General features: G+C 50.5%; 2 protein-coding genes across 2 annotated transcripts; one reads left to right on the forward strand and one right to left on the reverse strand.

Annotated features, from left to right (window-relative positions):
• Positions 1-511: 511 nt before the first annotated feature.
• On the reverse strand, positions 512-19545 carry SPRTN (SprT-like N-terminal domain; the record flags this gene model as incomplete). The annotated part of the gene is made up of 11 exons (XM_080717240.1): positions 512-565; positions 1867-1993; positions 3144-3392; positions 5358-5430; positions 8006-8022; positions 8741-8774; positions 11308-11952; positions 12659-12920; positions 14856-14984; positions 17855-17954; positions 19328-19545. The coding sequence occupies 11 exons, from the start codon at positions 19543-19545 to the stop codon at positions 512-514; spliced, it is 1908 nt and encodes a 635-aa protein (XP_080573366.1).
• Positions 19546-20115: 570 nt separating this feature from the next.
• On the forward strand, positions 20116-22266 carry EXOC8 (exocyst complex component 8; the record flags this gene model as incomplete). Its single annotated transcript, XM_080716892.1, has 1 exon — positions 20116-22266. One exon carries the CDS (start codon positions 20116-20118, stop codon positions 22264-22266), a length of 2151 nt encoding a protein of 716 aa, XP_080573018.1.
• Positions 22267-25841: the final 3575 nt, after the last annotated feature.

A 25841-nucleotide genomic window follows, 5' to 3' on the forward strand; every position in this document is an offset into this window, starting at 1 on the left:
AATTTTTGTATGATTAGGTACAATTTATCAAAACTGAAATGAGAAAAAAAATTACAGTATTATTCCTCAAAATAACATCAATCTATTTTTGTAAACCTCTTCGTACTATTAAATTTTGCCCTAAAAGACCTCTCGTGATGGTTGTTGCCAATGACTGATAATTATCTTCTTTTGACTTAAGGGAAGGAGCTCTACCAACAGAAGACCAGCTCGCTTCTCTGTCCTGTCTCACACTAATTTGAACTCTTAAAGATTGCTGCTGTTTTTTCTGACATTGTTAATAATGAAACCTAACAGTAAAACAGTTACTGTTGGCTACCAAGTAACTTCTAGTTCATGTTTTACAAAGAAAAAAAAGACACAGGAAGTAGGGTTGATGTTTTGCTTTTTAAGCCTGAAGTGGCTGGCGCTGAGATAGAGGGCTCTGCCGTGCTTGTGGTGCGTTCTGCCATTGCCGATGGGACTGCCCAGGCTCCGCTGCTTCTCCTCAGTCACCCTTCTGTGTGGCCCGTTAATGGCTCTGGCGCTGGGCTCCCTTGGACGTGCAGACGAGGCTCCGGCTGTGCTGAGGAGCACGGAGTGGTGGGTGCGGTGGACTGCCTGTGTGGGAGTGGCCTGGCCTTGCAGCCTTCTAGAATATCAACAGATGTGTGGTTTGTTTAGTAAAGCAAAAAAGGTGTAAAGCCAGATATTTTATTTTTGTTTTATGGATTCATTTTATTTTACTTTTTAGGAAAAGAGGGACTATTACAGAGTCATGCAAAGCCTCCCAGACCTGTTATTTAAAGGCTGAGTTGGCTTGGCCATTGGGTGGCTAGCCAGATTTCGCATGAGGTGTGCGTGTAAGACCTTACTCCCTGGGGCTTTCCATTCCTCTGTCCTTGATCTTCTTTGCCAAAATGTGAGCATACAGAAATAGTTCTGTATATTTCAACGGTTGATATTTTCAATATCTGTATAGTTTGCATTCAGTTAGAGACCTTTTCTAGGGAAAGCTTGGTAATTTTTGCTAAAATACTGCTTTTGTTTATGTAAAACGTGAAAAAAATGGAGGTAAGCCGCCAGGAAGACTTGGGGACCTGATGCTCACCCTGCGCCCTCAGTGGGGCTCGTGGGGGGAGCCTGGTTCCTGTTTGTGTTTGGCTTTGTTCCCCCCATTCCCTCCACCCGAGAGATCAGCAGCTTCTCTCCAGTAAGTGCCTGTCCAGCCGGCCACCAGGGCTGCAGGGCGTCAGCCCCGGGGGCCTCGTGGGCTCGGAGCACTGTTCTTTTCAGGGTTAGCAGGACTCTGTGTTGGTGGAAGGTTTGTTCTGCAAGGTGTACAGCAACAGTCTTATAATTTGGGAGCCCCATTGTCATTCAAGTGCGTTCCTCTGCAGGTGCAAAGAATGTCAAATTCTCCCATCTGTGGGCCACATCTGCCGGATAGGTCTCGCATTGTGTTTTTTGGAGAAATTCATGTACTTTTTTGGAGATCACAGTGAAAAGATCAAGAACTCAGGAGAGCCACTTCTTTAGTACCCTTTTAAGATCTACTCTTTCCGTGTTAGTGGGACTGTTAACCTGTCACCAAGCAGGGCTCTAAACTATGTGTGGCCTCTACGTGTTAATCCTGGTTAAAGGCAAAGTTTCCGTAATGCTGTTCTTATTCAACACATTAACCAGATGTAAAACACAGACCTTTACCCATAGCAGGCAAAGAACTCCAGGACAGACTGTAAACTCATGTAATTTGAAAAGCCGTGTTTCGTTATGAAAGAGCGCTCAAGTTGCTTGTAAAGCCAATCTAATTAAAACGATATTTAAATGTTCTTGAAAAATTTGCGGTTGTCATTTCCAGCTGTCTTCTGTGTTTGGTTCCCCCACCACACGGCACGTGTTGGCCTTGGCGGGGTGTGCTTCACCCTGTGCCCGTCGCCAGCCCAGGCCAACACGTGGCCATGGGGCCGAGAGGGCGCCGTAGACGGAGGCGCCGGCAGTGCTGGACACCTCCCTGCACTCTCATGGGGTCCATGGGCTCCGGATGCCCAGCATTTAAACTCGCGCCCTCTCGGTGACTGTGAGGCTTGTCCTGTTGAACGCGTCTGCGGCACCCTTTGCCGCAAGAGGAAGGTGTGTTGGGCACTCAGCCTGGCCGTCACGGGCACTCGCTGAGCACGCAGGAGGCTGTGTTCGTCTGATCCCACGCTGAAATACAAAGAGTTCTTGTACTGCACGATGACTACATATGCTCATATAGCTCGTTGAAAATGTTTAGTGTGGCTTTTTTTTTCTGCACTGAGGATTGAACCCAGGGATGTTCTACCTCTGATCTATACCCACAGCCTATTTTATATTTTAGTTTGAAACCGGGTCTCACTAGGTTGTTAAGAGCCTCGCTAAGTTGCTGAAGCTCTCCTTGAACTGTGATCCTCCTGTCTCAGCCTCCCAAGTCCTGGGATTACAGGCATGTGGCACCGTGCCTGGCTTAGTGTGGTGTTTTTAATGTTTGGCCTATCTTAGGGCCTTTGGAGTTGTCCTAAAATACTTAGCTGGGTAGGACTGAAAGAGCACACTGAGTTAGAGATGGAGATTAATTAAATTATGTAGTTAATAAAAAGGGCACAGACAGCATCGGCTAATCTGTTTAGTTCTGGTGCAGTTGGTTGTGTGACCCTCTGAGCCTTTCTTTAATTTGAAAATAAGCAGACTGAAAGGCTGGCAAGAATGGAATAAAACCCAGTGTGCCAAGAGCCCCCAGTATGCGCGGCAGGGCAGGCCTCTGTGTATACACCCTCTCCGCCAACTTCCGGCAGGACCGCAGAGGCAGGCTGAGCTCCTGAGTGCCGACTAGCGGACAGTCCGTCTGTGAGCTGTACCTTGTTGGTGATGTCTTTCATAGCTTGAATTTCAGTGAAGTTGCTGGGCAAAGGGCTCTCTTGTTTCCCACGGTACACCTGGTCTTAGAAAGACAGCAGTCTACACGGCAATGACCTATATTCATTCCTCATATCTAATCTTTGCACATTGCTTTTGAAAGCCACTCATAAACACTCAGAAGTAAGTGTCCAGTCTCCATTGCTACAAGGCTACATCCTGCACCTCTCAGGTCATGAAGACCAGTGTCTGTCCCTGGTCATTGGTCACCAGTGAGCTAGTTTCACCTGAGCTGTGACCTGCCCGGCATGGGCCAGCGGAGCGCAGTGTCCCGGGTCCCGGGCACACGTGTGAGCTCAAGGTGGGTCAAGGGGGGGGGGCACTTGGTGAGCGCCTGATCAGCCGTGGGCTGCAGCCGTCCTCCCCGTGTGGGTGGCGTTTGCTCCGGACAGGATGTCATGAGGGTCAGAGAGTCATTGGACAAGGTCTTCAGAGACGGAACGCTGGCTGCTGAAGTTGTTATGATCCTACTTGTTCTACAAAATAGCGGTATACTTCTCAGTCCATGAAGCACGGGCAGAGCAGATCTCATCTCTGGCTGTAATTATAGCAGGATCTGGAAGCAACTGGCTCTGTCAGACTCAAAAGCAGCACGGTGTCAGGACTGACCCTGGGCTTGTGTGTTCCTCTTAAGTTTACAGAGCTAAATCAAGTTGTTCCATAAGAGTTGAGAAAAAATAGTAATCCCTCACGTTCTCCTCAGAAGAAAACAACTCTCAACTCTTAAATGATTCTTGGGTGTCTGTCCTGTTAGATCTAATGGTGAGACCATGTCACTCTGCCCTGGCTTCTCAGGACTGGGCATGTCCGTGAGTTGCCCCAGGTCAGCAGGGCGCAGGTCTCTGCCCTCCCGACCCTCCTCCTCCTCCTCCTCGCTGAGGTGGCCCGCGGGGATTCTGTGCGCGTGCTGCTCGGAGCTCAGCTGAACGGGCTTTCCTGTTCTTCTACAACTTTCTCAGCCTCTTCACGTCTGGCCTTTGTGCCCTGCGGCTTTTAACCCGCCCTGCCCCTTCCTGACACCCTTCTCTACCCCGCCCCGCCCCTCCCTCAGCACCATGTGATACTGGGATGAGTGGCAGTAAGTTTTCTCAGCTGGGCATCTTGGTTTTGCCACCATTCCTAACTGGCAACCTGGCTGCCGGAGAATTCCAGTTTGGGAATGACTGTCCTCAGATGTGAGGGCACTGCTCAGTGGCCCGTCCAGTGTGTGCATGCTGAGAAAACCAAAGCTGTCCCTGTTCTGAATTCCTCTGTGTGTGTGTGTGTAGCCAGGAGGGGGGTCCTGGGGACTGAACTCAAGGGCATGCTACCTCGAGCTATACCCCCAGCCCTATTTATTTTTTTAACAGTCTCACGCAGTTGCTGAAGGCCTTGCTAAGTTTCTCAGGCTGGCCTCAAACTTGTGATCCTTTCCCCTCCGCCTCCAGAGCACTGGGATCACAGGCATGCACCACCACGCCCAGCGTGTTCCGGATTCCTTGCTCTCTGGTCTTTCTGTGGAAGCTCGCAGAGCATTCTTGTCCTCTGGCTAGTCTGTGCCCATTTGGGCTCCCGTGGGGGCTCTTCTCTCTGTTCTCTTCTAGTCCTTATCCCCGTAAAACTGCAGGGCTTAACATTTTCCAACTCCTCAGTGAGTGTTTCCTACCTGCTCAAAGTTTTTTAATTTCTAAGAGCTCTTTTGTTCTGTAATTTAAAAAATCCTTGTGATGGCCAGTTCTTTCTACAGGACACGGTGTTTAGCGTGAAAGTTGTGTGTGTGTGTGTGTGTGTGTGTGTGTGTGTGTGTGTGTGTGTGAGTTCCTAGGTATTGAACTCAGGGCATTCTACTTCTCAGCTGCAACCCTAGCCCTGCTTTATTTTATTTTTTAATTTTGAAACAGGATCTTGCTAATGTACCACTCCCTGGACTCAAACCGTCAATCCTCATGCCTCAGCCTCCCAAGTCTGGGGATCACAGGTGTGTGCCACTACGCCCACCTGTTTGGCTTTTGCAACTTTTTGCCCCGTGTGCTGTGCCGGCTCCCCTCGCCCGGGCACTCCTGTCCTCAGGGCTCACCTGGTTCCCGTGTGGGTTAGTGTGTGCTGTTCCTTGGAGGGCCACCCTTGGATTCCAGATCCCAGGGGACGTAGGCCACTGTTCCGCTGGAATCTCTGCCGTAATCTCCCCAGAGGCACAGAGCAGTTGCCATCACCCACCCTTCCAGCCTCACCACATGCCACGGAAGGCACGCCAGTCCTGCCTGGCTGGGCGCAGAGTGCTTGTCTGGTGAGTACAAAGCCCTGGCTTCTATCCCAGAGCCACAAACCAACACGTGTGTGGGCAGCAGAAACCAGACAGTGAGGACCCAGCCGCAGCAGTAACGCAGAAGTGCGTGGCAGGGCTGGAGACTGCAAGTGATGGAAACCCTCCCAAGCCTTACACTGAGGGAGACCACCCGCACCGGCGCAGAGAGGAAGATTCTGGAAGGGCGAGAGATGGGAGCGGACCTCTCAGAGGCTTGATGGTAAAAGGTCCTACAAACAGAAAGAGAGCCACAGACTCAGAGGAGCCCTGGCCCTCTGCTTACCACAACCTCAGAAGCACCACGTTGCGCTCGGCCAGAGAACACGCTTGCGGGGACCCAGTGAGCCACAGAAGCCCCTTGCCCTGCCCACAAATGACCAGCTGCTTGTGCTAGCCATGGGCAAGAAAACCTTCTCAAGTGAGCAGAAAAGGAACGTGACATCCGGAAACACTCATCAGAACAAAACCAGTTGGTTGCAGCTGATAAATTCTCCACCGCCGGGCAGAAGAAAAATGGACTCCCCAGTCCAAACTATTTAAACAAGCCTTTGCAAAATAACAATTAGTTAATTCAGGCCCAGCACAGTGGCATGTACCTGCAGTCCCAGGGACGCAGGAGGCTGAGGCAACAGCATCGTTGGAGCCTGGGAATTTGAGGCTAGCTTGGAAACATGGCCAAACCCTGTGTCAGGAAAACAAATTAGAAATTCTAAATCTCAACCCGGGCATAGTGGCGCATGCCTGTAATCCAGGACTTGAGAGGCTGAGACAGGAGGATTGCAGGCTTGAGACCAGACTCAGCAATTCAGCAAGACTCTTAGTAACCTAGGAAGGCTCTTGTTTCAGAAACAAAAACATTTAGCCAGGTGTGGTGGCACATACTTGTAATCCCTGCGCTTGGGAGGCTGAGACAGGATGATCGTACAGGTTCAAAGCCAGCCTCAGTTATTGAGTGAGGCTCTCAGCAACTTAGTGAGACCTTGTTTCCAAATAAAATATAAAATAAAATATAAAATAGGTCTGGGAGGTAGAAAGCCTCTGGGTTCCACCCCCCAGTACCACTAAAAAAAAAAAAAAAAAAAAAGAAAAAAGAAAAAAGAAAAAAAAGAAAAAATAGGGCTGGGGTAAATGCTTTTGGGTTCACTCCAAGAAAGGAAGGATATTCTTTTTATTCTTTTTTTTTTTTTTTTTTGCAGGTCTAGGGATGAAACCCAGGGGCATTTGACCTCCAAGCTACACCCCCTGCCTTATTTTTTATTCTTTTTTTTTTTGAAACAGGGTCTCTGAGTTGCGGAAGGCCTCACTAAGTAGCTGAGGCTGTCCATGAACCGCGATCCTCCGGTCTCAGCCTCCCGAATGCTGGGATTACAAGCGTACGCCACCACGCCCGGCCTAGGAAGGATATTCTTAATCTCAGACCAAAAATGGACAAAAAGAAGAAAGAAAAACCATCAGAAAGCTAAGCAGTAAGAGTTGATTTCAAGTCTGCAAAGAAAATGAGAAAGACAATCACCTCAAAGTTAAGCTACCACCCAGCTGCACCACTCCTGAGTATCTTTCCAAAGGGGCTGAAACCAGAGAATGACCTTGCATGTGTGTATCCAGACTCAACAGCATAATTCACAACAGCCAAATTATGCAAACAACCTAGGTGTCCCTCAACAGATGAATGGATTACAAAACTGGGCCAGCCACACAATGGACGTCTACTCAGCAATAAAGAACAAAATAATCATGTCATCTTCAGGGAAATGGACAGACTTGGAGAACTTTACTTTGTGAGAGGGGCCCATCGCACAAAGTGAGGGGAGCGACATGTGAGCACACCAACGTCCACCTCAGTGCTCTGGGCGGGAGCCGGGAAGCCAAGTACTGTGTGCGTGCACGTCGCCATCACTGTGAGCTACATTTTGACGTGAGACTAACGCACCAATAAAAGTCTTCTTAAAGAGTAAAATCAGGCTGCCAGACACCAGAGGAACGGACTCAGCACTGAAGAGCATGGAAAAGCAGCAGGTGGCCAAGAGAGCAAAACGGGAAGGTCGGGAGGAAGGACACGGGTGTGCACTGCGAGGTGTGCGGTCGCGGGCCTGCACACCTGTGAGCTGGATGCTGAGTGTGAAGGGCCCGTGGCTCCCACACGAGGCAGGACTCCCTCCTCCGTGGGGGATCCCACCGCAGGCTGAGTACATGTGCTGTTAAGATTGCAACGAACATCACCACAGGCCCTACTTCATACATGAAACCATTCTGTATATGCGTATGTATGCACAAGTTTGAGTATCTTATTTAAAAAAATTTTTTGGGGGGGCAGTACTGGAGATGGAACCCAGAGGCATTCTACCTCTGAGCTGCACCTCCAGCCCTATTTTTTATTCTTTATTTTGAAACACGGTCTCACTGAGTTGCAAAGGGCTTCACTAAGTAGCTGAAGCTGTTCATGAACTACAATCCTCCGGTCTCAGCCTCCCAAATGCTGGGATTACAGGCGCACACCACCATGCCCGGCTAAGTTTGAGTATCTTAAAAGTATGCACACAGTCAAAGATCCCACCTATGTGGGATCTGTTTTAAAGATGGCACGTTCCTCCTGTGTATTTTGTTTGCAGAAAACGTGTATAACCTGGCCATGTCTGGGTGCTAGGTTGGCTAACTAGAAAACACAGCTGAATCTCCTCTTCAGAGTGGCATGGAGCAGTACCCGGGCCCACCACGGTGCCTTTTACAAAGGGTTACCATGGAAACAAAGACGCACCTACCTCCACTGCAGCCACTAACGCCAGGAACCCAAAGGTACCCACCTACCTGTGGCTGTGAGGCCTCTGAGGAAAGGACACAGGACGCATTTTACACTCAGGGAGCCTGTAGACCTGGTGGCAGGAGCAGGGCTGCCGTGTCTGGAGCAGTCCGTGGTGCATGGTCATGGTACTGTCCCTCGTCTGGGACCCGGTTCCTCTTCCAGTGGACTGCTGCTGGTGCTGCCTGAAAGCTGAGGTTCATGAGCAGATGTGGGGGGTGAAGCTGCCACATGGTCTGCCCATTTAGCCCTCGTTTGGGTACCAAGGCTGCGTTCTTGTCCTCTGGGTTCCTCACAGGGCTGAGACGGAGGCAGGTTCTCTCGTTCCCAGGACCCAGCCCTGGATGTCACTGTCCTGTGGCTGCAGGTTCCAAGTTTCACCTGCTAAGAGCACCACCTAGTGTTCAGCAGGAGGGTGATGGGCTGGGCAGCTGGCTTCTGCCCTCCAGGGCAGGGTGTCCCAAACCATGAGGACTGGGCAAGGCCCTTGGGGAAATCCTCAGGTCTTCTCTTTAGGTACTAAGGGTTGAACACAGGGTTGTTCTATCTCGAGTTATACCCCAGCCCTATGTTAGCTTTCATTTTGAAACTCGCTGATGGTCTCACCAAGTTGTGGAGGCTGGCCTCAAGCCTATAATCCTGTCTCTGCCTCCCAAGTACTGCGATTACAGGCGTGCATCACCACAGCTGGCTTCTGGTCACGTGAATGAGCAATAACTGCCATATGAAGAGTCTCAGCTCACCTGGGAGATTTGCTGCTGTTCAGGGACAAGTCGGCTAAGAGCAAGAGCAGAAGAGCAGACCCCGGGACGGCCCAGCACAGCCCGCACCAGCAGGCAGACACGGCAACTGCTTTACTTCAGAACATGACATTTATTTAAAAATCTCCTAAGCTTTGAAGAGGTCTCCAGCCTATGACAACGGGACAGAACGAGGTGTTCGTCATGGTATTTTCCAGTCAGGAGAGACATTTACAGTCTACAAGGCAACATCTTCTAAAATTCACCCTAGCTGGGTGATGTACAACTCACACTTACTTTGTAAAAATAGCACCTGAGTCCCGTCTCCCCACCAGGAAGGGCAGCAGCCCTTCAAGGCTGAGCCGGGTCACCAGCTGGGCTAGTGAGTCACAAGTGTGCTTTCCAAAGGAAGAACAAAGTGGAGACGTGGTGACACGCCAAAAACAAATCTGATCTGAGGAGCAAGCAAGAGGCTTATTAGGGTGTATGCACACCTGGCTTTGAGCAAAGTACAGGCTTGTCTAATTTCACATTAACGTCCATGTTCTTACCAGCTAGCAGGTGTTCCCGTCATCCCCAGGCTGGGCGCCAACTGCCGTCCCCGAGGACCCCATCGGCCCGCCTCTCGGGTTTGTCCTGGACTCACAGGGAAACCTTCCTGAGCCCACGGAGCCACCTCGGTCAGGACCACGTGATGGCCACAGCAGCAGGCGTGCTCTGCCCTCCTCCCACACCTGCCCCATCCACAGCCTGTCAGCCCTGCCACAACAGGCCGGTCTTCCCATGCCTGTGTCCTGTGCACGGCCCCTCCTGTCCACCCTCACCTGCTGGCCACTCCTGTGCCACGCTCCCCACAGCACCAGGCGGAAACCCTTGTCCTGGCACTTACCAAGCTATACTAGCATCAACCTGCTTGTCTTGCTCCCAACTCGGTGATAAAGCTCAAAGTGTTTTACTACATACAGCCTATTAAAGTGACGAAAGTGTAACAGTGTATGTTCAACAATATGTAGAAATTTTAATAGCCTTTATCCAAAAATACTTGTTAAATACTATTTCTAAACTTCATGCTTTTAACAAATATCAGAACTTGTGAACATCCGACTTGGCAGAGTTAAGCTCGCTGAGCCGGCACACCATGGAAGGCGCAAGCAAAGCGCTTACACAAAGGCAAGGGTGACGCGCAGGCCCGGCAATCCCTGCCCTGGGCTCGCACCCAGAACAGCAGCACTGTTCATGAGGCCCCAAGCTGGGAACACTTCAAATACTCGTCAACATGAAAACGGACGAAAAATGCTTACGGGTTCATACAACATTACGCAAAGCAACAAACACGAACTGCTACACAGAGCAACAGAGGTTGAACTCTATGAAGCTCAAGAACAGGCAAAACCTTTGGTAACAAGTGGTGACCGGCTGGTGAGCGAGGGCTGTGGGCTTGGAGCCGAGACAGGCGACCGCAGGAGCCGCCTGTGGGGAGGCTCGCCCTCTGTGCCCTGGACAGACTGCTGCAACGAGGCCAGGAAAGAAGAAAACTGGACCACTGAGGACTAGGGGTACGCCAACCTGCCCCAGTGCAGCCAAGAGACAACAAGTAAACCAAAAACCCACCTCCCCTTTTGCTGGAAAAAGCTTGCAAAAAGAAAATTTCAAGTTGCACAAATGGCATGTGTCCCTTCAGGTTTAAAATATTGCTTCCAGGTATTTTGCACTCTATGAACTTAGGCGACTTTGTTAAACAGGACATTTTAACTGCTAAAATCTGAGAAAAGTTATAAATTCAACAAAATATACTGCCCTCAGAATTAGTGGCTGTTGCTAGTAATATTAAAAAGAAAAAACCTTTTTACTGTATTCCCTCTCTACTTGAACCTAAAATCTGTTGCCAACTTCCAGTAAAGGTGGAACAGAGAAAACAAAAATCTTTAAAATAAATAAAATTTCCTGTTAAGATTTAAGAAAACCATGAGAGCCCTAAAACTATTGCTAAACTGTGCTCTAGAATGTGGCTTTGGTCAGTATGTCTGGCACTATGACGATTAGTTATCCATTTAGGGGATCGTTTTAATGTTACTAATAAAAAAATATGCCTGACAGGATTCCTGATATATTTTGAGGAGAGCAGACAAAAAGGTCAAGATATTTAAAAACCTTCAAGAGCAAGAAGACATAAACACATCTAAGAGTGCACCATGGGCTGCACTCTTAGAGTGAGAGCAGACACAGCAACTTGACACGTAAACTGTTTTGAGACAGGGTCTCAAGCACCTGGAGAAGTAAACTTTTTTTGTTGAGACAGGGTACTGCTACGTTGCCCAGGTTGGCCTTCAACTCCTGGGCGCCAGCGGTCCTCCTGCCTCAGCCTCCTGAGTAGCTGGGACTCCGGGTGCGTGCTTGAGTGCCCAGACATAAAGTATTGCTCACTACCTCCTGTGAGTATCTATGGAACAGAACAGAACAGCGGGGACCAGATTCTAACCTGCGTATCTCGCGGCACCTGGCTGCAAGCTCCCGAGCTAACTTGAGCAGCATGGTGGCGGCCCTTCAGCCTCTGCCTGTGCTTCCACTACCGGCCAGGCACCTGTCCAAATGCTCGTTAATCTGCGACTCCAAAACTTCACCCTGACAGACTGGACAGCTGACCAGCTGGCTCTCAGCACTGGCCACCGTGTGTGTACCACCCTTTGGATCACTCTGGACTTGCTCTTTCTTGGTGAAAAAATCGTCAAAAATGGCCCTGTTGTCTAGCCTGGGTCGTTTGCTGGGGAATTTCTCTTTGGCCCCGCCCCCGTCCTGGGATGCAGCCGCAGACGCCTTGGCTTTGGAGGAGCTTCTCGGGGGCTCCTTGGAAGAGGGCCCCTTCCTCTGAGAGCCGGAGCGTCGAGGGATGTCACCAACAGCCCCGCTCTTCACTGGAGAGCCGTTCACGCTTCTGAAAGCCTTCTGGTTGGCAACTGACACTCTGGGGAAGTAGCTACTGAGGACGCTCTGGCCAGCGGAGACCAGGCGAGGCTTCCTTCTCCGGCCACTCTGTTCCCATTCCCCCGCAACGCTAGACTCGGGTCTCTGGGCATCTGCTGAACGGCCCTGGGCTTCACTAACGGCGTGTGCAGGGACTGGCTTCCCAGATGAAGGAGAACCGCTCGTCTCTCCAAGAACATAGCCCTTCCCACTGAAAGGGACCAGCGGCTGCGCCTTGCCTCTGTTGGGTGTATCTGCAAAAAAGCAAATGGCTTTCCTCAACTCAGCACTAACGAAGCCGCACACACTGAGCCGGCCAGCATGTGGTTCTCAAGTGAAGAAACCTCCATTCTAACTCGAATCCTTGCGGTAATTACCCGTCAGAGCAAAAGGGACCATCTTGGAATATCGGAGCTTCGGTACTGAGAGAATAAAAGGGACCACCAAAAAAAAAATAATAATAATAATAACATCCCTCATTTAGATAAAAACCCCACCATGCTTCCTGTGTTTAACTCCAGAGGGGAAGCCGCAGCACTGCTCGTCTCCCGCACGAGTGGGCAGCCCTTCCATGCCCACTCTTCCACAGCCAGTTCCCTGAGTACTAAGCACTCGGACTTAAAGTCCTGCCTGTGCTCCTGGGTCCCGTCGCGTCCACTCAACCGCTTGCTAAGGGAAGGAGCCCAATTTCAGCACAGGGCTTCCCACGATCTTAAAGATGGAGCCTGGCAACTGTGCCACGTATCCTCCCAGTCTGCTGAGGACCTCAGAGACAGAAGTGGGTGTTCTCCCACAGGAGGTGTGGTGAGGCCAGCTCCTGCGGCTGTTTGAATTCTATTTATTTTGACAAGCTTCTGCCTTGGCCCCTCATGACGTGGCACAAAGTCAGGACAAGGGCGAGGTCCTGCCCGAGCACCGTCGGGGATGACTACTTCACTCTGGGAGTGGGAGCTGACCTACCTGCTTTCCCGGCCACCGCCTGCTGGCCGGCTCGCGCCTTCCCCTTGCCCTTCTTTGAGTAGTTCTCTGGCTCCCTGATCTTAATGAAGGTGCCGCCGCACGTCTTCTGATGCTCGGCCCACCAGTAGTCGTGAGCGGAGGGCGCCCTGTTGGTGGAACGTTTGACGTAGCCGTAAAATGGCCGTCTGTGCTGGCACGGCCCGTCGCAGCGCCACCAGTGTCTCCGGTACTCATCCACCTCGTCGTAGAAATTGTGGCACACCTGAGTTGAGAGGGTTTGCAGTGTTTAGCAAGCAAGCTGGCAACCTCAAGAGAATACTTTACATGCAGTCTCTTACTAAAAAAACAAAACAAAACCCCGCTGGGCATGGTGGCGCACACTTGGAACCCCCGCACTTGGGCAGCTGAGACAGGAGGATCAATCAGATTCGAAGCCGGCCTCAGCTACTTAGTGAGGCCCTGTTTCCAAATAAAGTATACAGTAGGTCTGGGAGTATAGTCCAGAGGTGAAAATAACCCTGGGTTCCACTCCCAGTACCACAAAAACATAAATTAAAAAATTTAAAAAAACCCAACTTTTGTTGTCCAAGACTTCTGGAAAGTTCTATTTTGGGAAAAATAGCTACTATATTTTAAGTTTTTGTACACAGGTCCACTTTATTTAGTATTTCCTAAATTGCATGAACATAGACATATGAGATTAGGACACAATACTTTTTGGGGGAAGCAGTACTAGAAACTGAACGCAGGGACATTCTATCTCTATCTCCGAGATACACCCCCCAGCCCTATTTTTTATTCTTTATTTTGGAACAGAGTGTCACCAAATAGCTGAAGCTGGCTGTGAACCTGTGATCCTGTCTCAGCCTCCAGAGTACTGGGATCACAAGTGTGAACCACCATGCCCGGCTACAACACAATACAATAAATTTTTTTGAAAAAACAAAACCTGAAACCACAAAAATACTGTTTTAGAAAACAAACATTAGCTGGGCATGGTAGCACACACTTGTAATCCCAGCCTTGGGAGGCTGAGACCAGAGGATCACAGTTTGTTCCCAACATCAGCTTTGCAACTCAGTGAGACCCTGTTTAAAAAAAAAACACAAAAAGACAAGCCGGGCGTGGTGACACACACTTGTAATCTCAGCATTTGGGAGGCTGAGACCAGAGGATCACAGTTCGCGGACAGCCTCAGCTACCTAGGTCCACTGCAATTCAGTGAGACCCGGTTTCAAAATAAAGAATTAACAATAGGGCAGGGGGTATAGCTCGGAGGTCGAATGCCCCTGGGTTCCATCCCCAGACCCGCAAAAAAAAAAAAAAAAAAAAAAAAAATTTTAATTTAATTAAATAACTAAGAAACAGTGCTGGGGGTGTAGCTCAGAGGTACAATGACCCTAGGATTCATCCCCAGTACCGCAAACAAACAAACAAACAACAACAACAAAAAAAAACCTAGGAAGAAGGCAAGATTTACTACAATGCTGTATGAGGAATCATTGCCACTGCTGAGATGAGGACTTCCCACGGGGGAGCACGGTCTCATGCAGGGAAGTGGCTGTGTGTGGCTCCTGCCTCTGCCTGAGCCTGGTGTGGCTACACCCCCGTGCACAGGGCCTTCCTCACCAGCTCTGCACGTGTGTGCCTGGACTGCTAGTGGCCAACACCGTGCCGGGCACAGTGACTGCCCGCCCCTGCCCCTGCCCCTGCCGACAAGCAGGAAGCACCGAGCCCAGGCTCCCAATTAAGGACTTGCAGCTGCTATGCAGGATGCTGTTCCTCACCCTCTAGATGGTCTCTTCCCAGACTCCAGGCAGAAAACAGAGAAAGCCACCTTCTTCTGCCGGAAGAGCTCAGTGCTGAGTACCACGCTCCACGACAGAGTACTTGCCTAGTTCACACTGCCCTTTACCACGGAAACAAACACGAGGAAGGAAGAACAAAGGCTTCAAAAAGGGCTGGCACTAAGCACAAGGAGCAGCAGAATACACCACAGACAGAGCGGCCGGCACCCGGAAACCAAGGCGACGCCACCAGAGTCCTGAAGAGGTCCCGCAGGCTGACAGTGCCTAGGCGGCTGACCTGGAGCAGAGGCCTCAGGGTCATACCCTGTGGGCCCGGCCACGCCAGGCAGCCTCAAGGCCTCTGGCCCACTGCTGAAAGCCTCCAGATCACAACGTGCAGCTGTACGTACTGTTATGCTGGCTCCGGTCAGGCTGTTGATGCGATGCATATGTTTACAGAATTCTGGACCGTGCCCTTCCCGGTCTTTGTCATTGTTAGTGACAAATAAGTAAGCATGTATCATTTCATGCAGGAGGGTCTGAAACAGAAAAGACCATGTTAATGTTGCTCCTGAGAGGTGCCAGTTACTGGACACTAGAATGCTACTCATCAAGACTGTAAAACTAGCCAGCACTTGGAGACTGAGACAGAAGGACAGCAGGTTTAAAGCATAGTTTCAAACCAGTTTCAAGATTTAAAAAAAAAAAAAATGAAAGGAGGAGGGAGGGAGAAGATGGGAGGGAAGGAAGAGTGGAGCAAAGAGAAAGGAAAGAAAGCGAGAAGCCCGGCAGCGGGTGGAAGGCTGAGCCAGGAGGACGGCAGGTCCAGGACAGCCCCAGCAAGTTAGGACTCAACACCTATCAAGACCGTTTCAAAACAAAAAATGAAAAGGCTGGGTGTGTGGCTGGGAGAGAGAAAGAGGGAGGGAGGGAGGGGAAGGAAAGGGGAATGAAAGTGGACACAAATAGTAGTAAAAGACAAGGAAAGAATACAGTCAGTAACGATCTTGTAGTGGGTGGGTGGTTCAGGGAGAGGACAGGCACAGATTCCTCTGCACAGGGCTTTTCATAGTTGTTTTGTATGTTTGTGTGGCACTGGAGACTGAACCCAGGGGAGTGCTACCTCTGGGCCACACCCCAGCTCTATTTTATGTTTTAGTTAGGAACAGGGTCTGACAAGGCTGCTCACGGTCTCGCTATGTTGTCAAGGCTGTCCAGAACCTGAGACACCTGTCTTAGCCTCCCAAGCACTGGGATTACAAATATGCGCCTACCATGCACAGCTCTTTTCTATAGTTTTTGAATCATGTTGAAATTTCAAGTCAAAGCCGGGTGTGGTGGCGCATGCTTGTAATCCCAGCATTCGGGAGGCTGAGATGCAGAAGTTTATGCTCAAAATTAACAAATGCACTTAAAGTTGCTGGAACTTTCTGTTCCAAAAATGTAAATTTTTAAAAAGTAAAACCATAAAGCTCTTTAAAAGCATTTATTTTCCATTACTCAATAACTTTTTCATCGTTTCCAGACTTAAGGACATAGCTCAGTGGTAAGAGTATGTGGCATGCATGTGTCCAATCCCCAGCACAGGGAAAAAAAAAAAAATTGAAAAAGGAACTTCCAGCAGATGAACAGGACTGGCATGAATGAATTTTGTCTTATAAAATGCCACACAGAAAAGTGGGAGAATCAGGTATTTTCACCGGGTCATTATGAAAACACTTCCTTTAAAATTATCAATGCACACTGTAAAAGGAACTTTACTTTTCAAGTAACTTTCAAGTTACTGTGCCCAAGAACAGCCATGCTACATTCCGAAAGCGTCTCAATATTCTAGGAATGATGAATGCCCATTCTCCCAAAGGAGAAGCCTTCGTGAAGGTGCTCAGTGAGGCTAGGCACCTCGCAAACGGTGCACGCACTGGACACGCCACTGCTCGGTACTGCCAGCGTCTGCCTCTCTCCCTAGCAAGGGGGCTTTGTTCTTTTCCACTTCTTTTTTCATTAACTAAATATTTATTCTTTTTTTTATTTGTGGTACTAGGGATGGAACTCAGGGGCATTCTACCTCTGAGCTACATCCCAGCCCTATTTTTTATTCTTTATATTAAAACAGGGTCTCACTGAGTTGCAGAAGGCCTCACTAAGTACCTGAGGCTGCCTGCAAACTGTGATCCTCCTGTCTCAGCCTCCCGAATGCCAGGATTACAAGTGTGCGCCACCATGCCGACTCATAGTATCATTTTACACTTAGTAACTTTTTACCTTTTTAAAACTCTGGCACAGCCGGGAGTGGTGGCGCACACTTGTAATCCCTGCAGTTGGGTGGCGGAGACAGGATGATTGCACAGGTTCAAAGCCAGCCTTGCTGGCTTAAGAGACCCTGTTTCCAAATAAAAATAGGTCTGGGAGTGTAGCCCAGAGGTAGAAGGGTTTCCAGGAACCCCAGTAACACCAATAAATAAATAAATAAGTAAATAAATCTCTGGTATAAAATATAACATTTACCATCTTAACCCTTTTATGTGTACAATCTGGTGTAATAAGCACAGTCAGTACTGTGTCCATTGCCCTTTACTATCTGTAAAAATTCCAACCCTCATATTTTCAAGTTTTAAGATTTTAGCCTATTTCCCACCCCATCAGACAGCCTCTATCACCCCTGGGTGTTTACGGATTGCCAAGGGACAGAACGGAAGCAGGACAAGTCACACTGGGTGCACCTGGGACATTTCAGGACAAGTCACACTGGGTGCACCTGGGGACATTTCAGGCATCTACTGAACCTAACCTAGGGCAAACTGGGAGTTCTTTCTGGTGCACCGTGTGGACAGAGGAGGAACGAAATCCACCTGTCTCAGTGGGACAACTCTAATCCTGAGTTTCTGCTTCTGAACATGTAACTTCAGCCAGTTACTCAGCCTCTCTGAACCTTAATTTTCTTACTTGTAGAAACAAAGGTAAAACATATTGATCATAAACAGGGTTGCTATAAAGATCAAGTGAGAATACAGCTGATATGATATAGCTGACAGCCTTTCTTAACTATGAAATGATAAAAAAAAAAAAACCAACCCAGGCGTGGTGGCACACACTTGTGATCCCAGTACTTGGGAGGCTGAGACAGGAGGATCACAGGTTCGAAGCCAGCCTCAATACGGCAAGGCCCTTCACAACTTAGTGAGACTCTGCTTCCAAATAAGAAATAAAATCTCGCTGGGGTTTAGCTCAGAGGTAGAATGCCTCTGGGCTCAATCCCCAGTGCCCACAACAAAAAACTCTTAAGATACTCATTATTTGGCCCACAACTCCAGGCACAGAGGAGAAAAGTAATTTAACAGATTAGTTTAGAGCAGACTAAATCTATGATAAATATTGTAAATTATGACACTAAGAATCATGCGAAAAATACCTCTACAAGATCCTTTCTTGGTCTCAACTTTAAAAGGGGTTCACTGAGACGGATGGAACACATCCCACCGTTCCCCTCATAGCTGCAAATCCCAGCACATCTGCAAAGCAATCACAAGCAAGGTGTTACACACCAAGGGCGAGTCCTCAGGAGTGCCTTCCTGGGCGGTCTGCACCAGGAGCCCCCTCCGGGGGCAGATACCTGCGGACTCCCTTGGTGTCCCTCACCTCAGCAATGCTGGTGGACGCTACCATTCTGTCTCCCCCTCCTCAGGACAAGCATAATCAAATGTGCTCTTGACCCGCACATTCGTTAGCGCCTCTCCACTCAAACTTCCGTACTTCTCATTTTTATTCCACACTTTAACCTGACTTACTCACTGCAAGGTGTTAAGTACACGCATTTAGTCCAGCATGGTGTGACCCTAAAAAGTGGGGGCCGGCTGCTTTCAAGTTGGGATTTCTCAAATTCAGCAAGTAGAAAAGAGATCCCTTAAGGCATCACGAGGGCCCTTGAGTCCAGGGCAATCTAAAACGGGATCTGAGGATCTGGGCTGCGGGGTCCAAGAGCCCCTGGGCCTCACTGTGGGCAGCAGAACCCGACAGTGCTGGGCCTGGTGAGGGTCTGAGCCGCTGGTGGCGAGGGCTTCTAGGTCTCGCCCACTTTGGGGTGGGGGTGGTGTCCAGGCCACACCACGTATGGGGGCGGGGTCCTGGGTTCTAGGCCACCCTCCTGGGGCGGTCCCACACTGTGAGGGGGCGGGGTCCCTAGTTCTCAGCCGTTCATCCCGAAGGCCCCGGGGTCCCACACGCTTTGAGGGATTGGGGTCTTGTGTTCTGAGGGCCCCGGGGTCCTGCACTCCATGGGGGGAGGGCAGAGTTTTGAGGGCCCCGGCTCCAGCATTGGGGAGGAGGGCTCCCGAGGACTGGACTGCCCGTCCCGCACCCTGTGGGGATGAGGGTCTCAGCAGTCTGTCTCCATGGCACCGCACGATATATAGGGAGACAAGATCCCGTGTTCCACGTTTCTTTTGTGGGGGGGTGGATCCAAGATCTGGACAACCTGTCCTGAGGGCCCCTGGGTCTCGCACTCTATGGGGCGGTGTTAAGAGTCGGGGCCGCCCATCTCAGTGCGGGGGGCACGCTTTGGGTCCCGCACTCTAAGGGGGGCGGGGTCGAGGGCCCCAGGGTCCGGCAATCTATGGGCTGGAGGGATCCCAGGTCTGGGCCGCCCGTCCCGAGGGCCCCGGGCTCCCGCGCTCCATGGGGTCCGCGTCCCGGGCCTGGGCCTCCCGTCCCGAGGGCCTTGGGGTCCCGAGTGTCCTCGAGGCGGGGTCCGGCCCGCGCGCCCCTCGCGGTGTCCCGGGGTCGGGACCCCACGACGCCCGGGCTTCCCCGCCGGGCCGCGGCCCAGCGCGTCGCAGGCCCGGGCGCCAACGACAGCCAGCGGCGCGGGCGTCCGGGCGGCACTCACAGCGTCATGCGCACGCTCCACTTCACCTCCACGGCCTCCAGCTGGCCCCAGAAAAAGCGGTCGTTGAACTGCACGAACAGGGCCTGCAGGTCCGGGGTGGGGTCCACCAGCTCCCAGGACGCGTCCACCAGCGACAGCGGCTGCGCCGCGGCGCGCAGCTTGGCCCGCGTGTCCCACTCCTCCTGCAGCCGCAGCGCCACCACCAGGTCCTCGTCCATCGCCCCCTCCTGGCTCATCCCGCCACCCGCTCGACGCCGCCGCTCCACTCGCGCGGCGCGCCGCTCTCGCGAGATCTCCGGGGCCGCGAGCGCAGGTCCACCCGAACGCCGGGCGAACGTTGGCGCCCGCCACTGCCCGCGAGCGCACTGGAGCCCCCCGGCGCCGCGCGAGGAAGGCTCCCGGAAGCGGATGCCACCCGGTAAGCGGCGCCAACAGCCGCACGCCCACCCGGCCCCTCTAGCAGTTCCGGGCTCGCGCCTCACTTCCGCAGTGGGCACTCCGCGCGTGCGCCGCAGATTGCTGGCGGCTCTGCGCAGGCGCGTCCCCCTCCCGAGCTCGGCGCAGGCGCGTCCCCCTCCCGAGCTTTGCGCAGGCGCAGTGCGCGCCGCTCCGCCGGCGCAGGCGCAGGCGCAGGACGCCGGGCCGGGCGCAGGCACAGGGCGCGGCGCTCAGTCCGGTGCAGGTGCCCACCCCTCGCTCCGGCCCACTCCCTCAGCCGCCGCGCTCGGCCGAGTTCGGGTAGGGGGCGGCGGCGACCGCGGGCGGCCGGCACCGAGAGGGCGGCGGCCATGGCGGACAGCGGGGCGAGCCGCCTGAGGCGGCACCTGGAGTCCGGGGGTTTCGAGGCGCGGCTGTACGTGAAGCAGCTGTCGCAGCAGTCGGACGGGGACCGCGACCTGCAGGAGCACCGGCAGCGCGTGCAGGCGCTGGCGGAGGAGACGGCGCAGAACCTGAAGCGCAACGTCTACCAGAACTACCGGCAGTTCATCGAGACGGCCCGCGAGATTTCCTACCTGGAGAGCGAGATGTACCAGCTCAGCCACCTGCTGACTGAGCAGAAGAGCAGCCTGGAGAGCATCCCGCTCGCGCTGCTGCCCGCCGCCGCCGCGGGGGCGGCCGCCGGCGAGGACGCGGCGGGCGCGGGCGCCCGGGACCTGCGGCGAGGCCAGGCCGGCTTCCTGCCCGGGCCCGCGGGCGGCCCGCGCGATGGGCCGGGCGCGGGCGAGGAGGGCAAGCAGCGCACGCTCACCACGCTGCTGGAGAAGGTGGAGGGCTGCCGGCACCTGCTGGAGACTCCGGGCCAGTACCTGGTGTACAACGGCGACCTGGTGGAGTACGAGGCGGACCACATGGCCCAGCTGCAGCGCGTGCACGGCTTCCTCATGAACGACTGCCTGCTGGTGGCCACCTGGCTGCCGCAGCGCCGGGGCATGTACCGCTACAACGCGCTGTACCCGCTGGACGGCCTGGCCGTGGTCAACGTCAAGGATAACCCGCCCATGAAGGACATGTTCAAGCTGCTCATGTTCCCGGAGAGCCGCATTTTCCAGGCGGAAAACGCCAAGATTAAACGGGAATGGCTGGAAGTGCTGGAGGAAACCAAGAGGGCCCTCAGCGAGAAGAGACGGCGGGAGCAGGAGGAGGCCGCCGCCCCGCGAGCGCCGCCGCAGGTAGCTTCCAAGGCCAGCAACCCGTTTGAGGAGGAGGACGAAGAGGAGCCGGCGGTTCCCGAGGTGGAGGAGGAGAAGGTGGACCTTTCAATGGAGTGGATCCAGGAGCTGCCAGAAGACCTGGACGTCTGTATCGCCCAGAGGGACTTCGAGGGAGCCGTTGACCTGCTGGACAAATTGAACCATTACCTGGAAGATAAGCCCAGCCCGCCGCCCGTGAAGGAGCTCAGGGCCAGAGTGGACGAGCGTGTGCGGCAGCTCACCGAGGTGCTGATGTTTGAGTTGTCTCCAGACCGCTCCCTGAGAGGAGGCCCCAAGGCCACTCGCAGGGCAGTTTCTCAGCTAATCCGGCTTGGCCAGTGCACCAAGGCATGTGAACTGTTCCTGAGAAACAGGGCGGCTGCCGTGCACACTGCCATACGACAGCTTCGCATCGAAGGAGCCACTCTGCTGTACATTCACAAGCTGTGCCATGTCTTCTTCACCAGCCTCCTGGAGACTGCCAGGGAATTCGAGACGGACTTTGCAGGCACCGACAGTGGCTGCTACTCTGCCTTTGTGGTGTGGGCAAGGTCGGCCATGGGCATGTTTGTGGATGCCTTCAGCAAGCAGGTGTTTGACAGCAAGGAGAGCCTCTCCACAGCAGCAGAGTGCGTGAAGGTGGCCAAGGAGCACTGCCAGCAGCTTGGGGAAATTGGGTTGGACCTCACCTTCATCATCCACGCTCTGCTGGTGAAAGACATCCAGGGGGCCTTGCACAGCTACAAGGAGATCATCATCGAAGCCACCAAACACCGCAACTCTGAGGAGATGTGGAGGCGGATGAACCTAATGACCCCCGAGGCCCTAGGGAGGCTCAAAGAGGAGATGAGAAGCTGTGGGGTCAGTAACTTTGAGCAGTACACTGGCGACAACTGCTGGGTGAACCTGAGCTATACGGTGGTGGCCTTCACCAAACAGACCATGGGCTTCCTGGAGGAAGCACTGAAGCTGTACTTCCCTGAGCTGCACATGGTGCTTCTCGAGAGTCTGGTGGAAGTCATTCTGGTGGCTGTTCAGCACGTGGATTACAGTCTTCGGTGTGAGCAGGATCCGGAGAAGAAGGCTTTCATCAGACAGAATGCATCGTTTCTGTATGAAACAGTCCTCCCTGTGGTGGAGAAGAGGTTTGAAGAAGGTGTGGGGAAACCTGCCAAGCAGCTCCAAGACTTGAGGAATGCATCCAGACTCGTGCGTGTGAATCCTGAAAGCACAACATCAGTGGTCTGATGCTGGGCTGCTCATATATGTGTACATATGTATATATGTATGAATTGGCTTATGCTGTTCATGTTTATGTCAAGCTACGTTAACATATTCATAGTCCCACAGTGTAAAAATAAAAAGTGCCCTCTTAGAAATGCAAAATCAAAACGAGAAAGAAAATGTTAATTTAGGCCCGGGACAAAAATACCAGAATTACTAAAACATGTATTATGCATTCCTTTTAAATTATGCTAATTCTTTCACAGATGCATGGTTACTTTTGTGTTTCAACTTATCCTTTGAGTCAAAACACACTTAATAGTGTATGTTACCCAGTGTAAAGAAATAATGTCCATAAAGACAAGAGTTTAAGGATGTTGTGCTGCTTTCCAATTCAACAAAATGTTAGGTTTCTTAAGATACAGTGCCATATAAAACACCCTGCCTCATATAGTTCTCCTTAAACTGTAATTGAACATTAGAGGGTAAAAAAAAAAAGAACTTGGAAAACTTGATTCCAGGGTAAAGTATAGTCAAAAGAATTTTCTTGAAACTAGCTAGTGTTTGGATGTCAGGTACTCCGTCGTTACCAAGTACTGGAAGGAGCATCCATGCAACAGCTCAGCACCCGTTCCCAGCGTAATTTGGGTTGCTTATCAGTTTAGGAGCATTTACTTGGGAATGGTTAAGGAGAATGATAAAAACGGATTCACTTCTGAATTGTATGAATTTGCAGCTGTCATGTTAAATGAAAATAATAATGAGAAACAGGACACCTGGCGGCGGCCGGTGATTTTAGGCCTCCCACCACTTCTGCATAGGTTGTAGAGTGGCCCAGGGTCCTGGCAAGGAGAAAAAAAGAAAATTCTGTTGAGACATTTACTTAGATTTCAGGCTTTGGATGGGTAGGAAGTTAGGGGGGAAATATGCAAATTCCACTTTTCAAGACAGACTGAGCAGATTTGATCAGGGTTGTTTTTGAAATAAAGTGAAGAACACAGGTGAGGTTAGTATGCCCAAAGCACAGGGAGGAAGAGGCCTCTGTGACTTCAGAACGCCCCATCCTGCTTTTCCTAATGTTTATTCTTGTTTTGTTTTTAAAAGAACTTCAGATTATAGTGCTTCGATTGTTTAGTAAAAGATTGCTTAGCAAAGCAAAAGTAAAAACACAAATAGCTGAAGAAATGTTGTGAGCTTCCCAAGGTTTCCACACTGCTCTAATGTGCTGTGTAACATTCCTCCTCGTGGGGAGTTTGTTGGCCAAGATCCATTTTTCCCCCTAGTTTCCAGTTGTGATTCTTGACCATAAGCCATTTTTGATGCCAATGACTTTAAAAGGTAATTTCTTTTTTTAAATCTGAATTTAAATGGTAGTAGTAAGACTGAAAATTATGTAAAACCTAAATGGATTCTGGAGAGTGGTCAGAGTTCTAACGCTCCTTGACTTCACTGCTCAGATGCCAGACCAGCACTTTTCTTTTTAGCAAGGCATATTTAAAAGGTTGAAGAGTATCAGAGTTATAGAGTTTTTGACTAGTTTTTTTCACCAAACTAGGATTTTCTAGATAACCATAACTGGATAGCTCAGCTAAACAAAGACAGTTACAATTTGTCTTTTGTTTTTTAAGATCACTGGAAATTTGAATTTTATAAAATTTTGTGATTGCTATGATTATTCTGTACCATTTACAATTTCTAATATAGTGAATAAAACATGCTATGTAAATACATGATGCTGGGCTGTGACATACTTCCGAAATGGAATTTCTCTTAAGGCATGAAGTTGTGTTTATTCTCATATATAAAATAGTTGTTTTGTAGAATGATCTTTTTAAACAAAGTACAGAATTTTCTTAAAAGTGTGTGTTTCTAGCCAGGCGTGGTGGCGCACACTTGTAATCCCAGTACTTGGGAGGCTGAGACAGGAAGGATCACAGGTTCCCGGCTAGCCTCAGCTACTTAGTGAGGCCCTCTGCAACTTGGTGAGACCCTGTTTCAAAATAAAGAATAAGATATAGGGCTGGGGGTGTAACTCAGAGGCAGAATGTCCCTGGGCTCAATCCCCAGTACCACACACACAAAAATTGTTTCTTAATCAGCTGCAGAGGAGGAAGTATGCTTTGGGGAATCATATAGTGTGGAAGTTGATTAAATCCATCAAGCTGAAATGCACCTTCTTCATGCCTGGCAGAACAATTCATGTTGCATTCCTCAGTGGAGTAGTCAAGCTCTAAACAAGTTCTAAAAACTGAATGCAGTTACCAGTTGTCCAGAAAAGAACGCATGCTGGAATCGGCCGCGTAAGCACTCATCACGTTTTCTTGTTTGCTTCAAACAACTCCCATGAGCCTGGAATCAGAGTTGACTGGATTGAGTATTGTTGGGGATAAAGACATCTGTGGTCTTCTTTTTGAGGAAAGCCTCATTTAACTTAAGTGCTAAAACTCACTTATTTTTGTTTAAAATACTACCTATACTTTTATCAGTACTATCTTGCAACATGGAATATCTTACCTAGGATTGGGAACTTGAGACTGGACTTTAGTATAAAGCCAGTATGTACCTTTCACTTTTGATAGGTTCTAAGGGAATCTAAAATGTTTTATAAAGCTTAAAAACATTCTTACACTGGATAAAACTGATTTTTAATTCACTATTATATCTATAGTCCTGATTTAATATTCTTGTTACTGAAATGTTATTTTTGTGTATGTGGAGTATATATGTATATATATATGTATTTTTCTTTTTTGCAGTACTTGGGATTAAACACAGTGGCATTCTACCTTTGAGTTACACCTCCAGCCCTATTTTATTTTTATTTTTGAAGCAAGGTCTTTCTAGGTTGCTGACTACTGCCAGAATTTGAATAAATCAGAACTCAATTTTGTTTAGAATTTTGAGTGATAAGTTTCAAAAGTACAAAATCTGATTTACTCAGAAGTAAACATCATGCTATGTGCCTATCCCTAAAGTCTAATGAAGCCACAAGGCCTAGGGGCTAAATGGCGAGGTCCTGCTTTCTAGTATGCAGCAGACACTGAGAAGCCACCACATGCTTCAAAGTATTGAATGCTTCATGTTGTCTGTAATGTGAGGGTGAAGACAGAATGGAGCTAAGCATGCTTCTCTTAAGATGCCTAAGAACTGGGAAAAGTCGGATCACAACTAGAGTTCACTACATGTGCGGCTCCGCATGGCGGGAATCCTGAGGACAGGGAAGCGGTGTGATCTTTAGGAGTGCAGGACATTCTCGTGGGATTCCTGGCATTTGGGCTGGTCCTTGAAGGGACAAGACATGGAAGTACAAAGAAAGAAAGGAAGAGCAGGCCATGAGCAAGACCAACTGCTTCCCAGACACGTTTTCAAAACACTGTTTTATTTAAAATGCAGCGCTGGGTACAAATGCCTCTTAACCGTCACGGTGGAGAATGTTACACTGATTCTTCATGCTGATCATCGCTTCCTCCCTACTGAGTCCACGGTCACAAAGTCTTGCAGAGCACAGAAAGAGGTGTCTCTCCTTTTACAGCCCTGTGTGCCGCAGTCTTGGTGACAGTCACTGTATAACCGAATTTTCCACAATCGTTTGGTGACTC

This window comes from Muscardinus avellanarius (assembly GCF_963383645.1).
Source record: "Muscardinus avellanarius genome assembly, chromosome: 20".
Lineage (NCBI taxonomy): Eukaryota > Metazoa > Chordata > Mammalia > Rodentia > Gliridae > Muscardinus > Muscardinus avellanarius.